Source organism: Salvelinus alpinus, chromosome 8 (assembly GCF_045679555.1).
Source record: "Salvelinus alpinus chromosome 8, SLU_Salpinus.1, whole genome shotgun sequence".
Taxonomy (NCBI): Eukaryota; Metazoa; Chordata; class Actinopteri; order Salmoniformes; family Salmonidae; genus Salvelinus; species Salvelinus alpinus.
The window spans coordinates 61,127,500-61,130,768 of record NC_092093.1 but is presented as its reverse complement, the minus strand read 5'-3'; the positions used below and the strand labels follow the sequence as shown (position 1 = coordinate 61,130,768).

The following is a 3,269-nucleotide window of genomic DNA, read 5'->3' as shown; positions in this document are numbered from 1 at the left end:
TGCTCGCTTATTTCCCTCTACCGTTATTTATATTTCTAATAGTTTGACAGCGAGCGTATTTCCATAGTCAAAGGGAAGGGAAGAGTCAAAGGGAAGATGGAAAAAATGTAAACCCGCTGGCTCCGTTCCCCCCTCGAGCGTAGTAATGGGAACTCGCACACCTGACCGTGAATCAGTTTCTCATACTCTGCTCTGTCATGTAGAATGGTTGCTGAATCAGCTGTTACAGAAAAAAACGACTTTATTATAACAACCACATTTTTGTTATTTAACCAGCAAGTCAGTTAAGAATAAATTCTTATTTTAACCGCGGCCAAACCATCGCCTATCCCGTACAACACCTGGCCAATTGTGCGCCACCATATGGGACTCCCGATCACCGACGGTTGTGATACAGCCCGGGATCGAAACAAGGTCTGACGTCTCTAGTGCTTCCGTCCCTCTCCTCGCCCCTACCTGGGCTCGAACCAGGTAACGCTATTAGTGCACACATAGACAAGTGACACCCATGCGTTACCCATCGTTACACATCGCGCCACAAAAGCCGCGACCCTTGCAGATCAAGGGGAACAACTAGTTCAAGGTCTCAGAGCGAGTGACGTCACCGATTGAAACGCTATTAGTGCGCACTCCGCCAACTAGCTAGCCATTTCACATCGGTTACACTAGCACTGAGATGAAGTGCTTTAAACGGCTGCGCCACTCGGTAGCCTAAATGAAGAAGCCGTAAAAACATCTAAGGATGCTTTTAGACAGGCAGCCCAATTCTGATATTTGTTTCACTAATTGATATTTTGGCCAATCAGATCAGCTCTTAAAAATATCTGATGTGGAAAAAAATATCAGAATTGTGCTGCCTGTCAAACGCTGCCAGAATACCACCAATGTATTTCAATATAAACAACGCAAGGTGGCATCTGAACTCCACTGTTTCCTCTCTGGACGCGAAGTTTTGGCGTACCTTGTTATGCTGTAACCATTACTCACGCGCCCAATGAAAAGCAGGAAAATAATATTATGTCACACGAGTTAATATACTTTATTATTGATAAATTTAGGATTAATAGAAATTATGCTTAACTACTTTTCATTATGTGTACCAAAGATTTGGCAACAATGCATATAGCTCGTCTGTGTCAGGTATTACGGTAAAATACCAAAAGCAGGAAGTCGATTTGAAAAAGCGCGTTCTTTTTTCCTGACAGATACAAGGGATGACAACTACTGCCAAAATGACAGAGAACGGTGCACAAGTATGTTGCAAATTAACGTTACCCTATAAGTGTAATAAGTATCTAACGAAAGGTTTTTAATAAAGTAACATGATGTATATGGCGATGTGCACCTTTCCATCAAGTATATCCCCATGTGCTTAGCTAACCAACCTTTTCTTTGTACGTGCTCTTTTCTAACCCTTTCGTGCTTTTCTAACCCTTTCGACACACACTCCATAAAGGTTAACGAGTATGTACGCGATAACTAACATTGTTAACAGTTACGCACTTCCATACAACGATCTAGTAACCACAGAGACACATCGCAGTTAGCTTAGATCTAACAAACATTTCACAGTCACTTCCTGGTTCTGATCAGCTGTTTTCCTGCTTTTGGCCAGATATGAATACCGAAGGTAAACCTGAACTTCAAGTTAGCAGCTAGAAGTACTTTGTTATCAAAGTAAAATCAGAAGTAGCATATGGATCATGAAAATATTATGTTGTTTTATAAATGAGTATGTATTTTCTTTCAGTTGTTTGCTAGGTTGGAGGTGAGACGGTCATTGAGGGACATTGAACCTCACATCTTTCCTGATGGTGCTGGACCTATTCAAGGTACTTTGCCCTGATGTATAAACGTGGCATCATCAGGCCATATAAATAAATTATTACAGTAGTCACATAGTTGACATTTCTTTTACATTCATTCTCCAGGTGATGTAGTGGAGTTCCATGGCACCGAGGGAAGTGGAAAGACTGAGACCATGTACCATCTGGTGACCCACTGCATCCTCCCAGCCGACCGGGGGGGCCTGGAAGTGGAAGTCATGTACGTGGACACCGACTACAACTTTGACATGCTGAGGCTGGTGACAGTACTGGAGCAGCGCCTGGGGGAGGACGCAAAAGGAGAGGATAGTGGGGCGGCGGTAGAGCCTGAGGAGAGGGTGCGAGCCTGCCTAGGCCGACTCTTTGTGGTTAACTGCTCCAGCTCAGTCCAGCTGCTTCTCACACTGCACTACCTGGAGAATACCTTCTGCAGCCGGCCCACTCTGTGCCTATTGGTCATCGACAGCATCTCATCCTTCTATTGGGTGGACCGGAGTGGGGGAGGGGAGAGCGTGGCCAAGCAGGAAGCCAACCTCAGGAAGTGTTCAGAGCTCCTGGATCGGCTGCGGAGAGACTACCGTATAGTGGTGTTTGCCACCACGCACGCCATCATGAGGAACTACGGGCACTCGGCTCAGGCTGACGTGGGGGCCATGACACCTGGGCCCTCTGAGCCATCCTCATCGTCTTCCTCCTGGAGACAGTGGTCCTCCTCTCATGCCTCAAACTTTGACAAGGCCTACCTCAGCAGGGCCTGGCAGAGGCTAGTGACACACAGAGTGCTGTTCTCCAAAGGAGAGGTGACCAAGGACAGAAAGCAGGTGTTTTCAGCTGCATGCACCACCACAAGTACAAGAGGTGCTAAATGCTCCTCTTTTTGTGTTATGGAAGGGGGTGTTCAGTTTTTATGAAGATGTTGTTGAACTCAATTGATTGAATTCTATTCTGATTCTGGATGTGTTAAACTGATATTAGACACTACAGCAACTTTTAGTGATTTTATTTCTTACATTTGTTGGATTATTTTAATCCACCAGATGTGGATGCTATTATGTTTGATGTTTGTGTCATTTGTAAAATAATAAATCAATAAAAAATAAGTAAGATAGGGCAACTGTTAGAGGTTGCAAATGTTTTGAAAATAGTCTGAATACTTTTGAATAAAAGTATGCTTTAGAAGAAAACATTCTAAAAACCTGTTTTTGCTTTGTTATTATGGGGAATTTTGTGATGATTGATGAGGGGGGGAAAACGATTTAATACATTTTAGAATAAGGCTGTAATTTAACAAAATTAGGAAAAAGTCAAGGGGTCTCAATACTTTCATACACTGTACATTCAGTGTCTTCAAAAAGTATTCATACCCCTTGACTTATTCCACATTTTGTTGTGTTACAGCCTGAATTCAAGATAAAAAAAATTCTCACCCATCCACACACAATA

At 43.3% G+C, this 3,269-nt stretch overlaps 1 protein-coding gene across 2 annotated transcripts; it reads left to right on the top strand.

The window, feature by feature from the left end:
- Positions 1-1,147: 1,147 nt before the first annotated feature.
- On the top strand, positions 1,148-3,021 carry xrcc2 (X-ray repair complementing defective repair in Chinese hamster cells 2). Of its 2 annotated transcripts, none has more exons than XM_071414426.1 (3): positions 1,148-1,253; positions 1,751-1,832; positions 1,932-3,021. In XM_071414426.1, the coding sequence occupies exons 1-3, from the start codon at positions 1,215-1,217 to the stop codon at positions 2,735-2,737; spliced, it is 927 nt and encodes a 308-aa protein (XP_071270527.1). In that variant the 5' UTR covers positions 1,148-1,214; the 3' UTR covers positions 2,738-3,021. The 2 variants fall into 2 exon arrangements, with proteins under 2 accessions (XP_071270527.1, XP_071270528.1); XM_071414427.1 differs by lacking the exon at positions 1,148-1,253 and adding an exon at positions 1,482-1,630.
- The last annotated feature ends 248 nt before the right edge of the window (positions 3,022-3,269 follow it).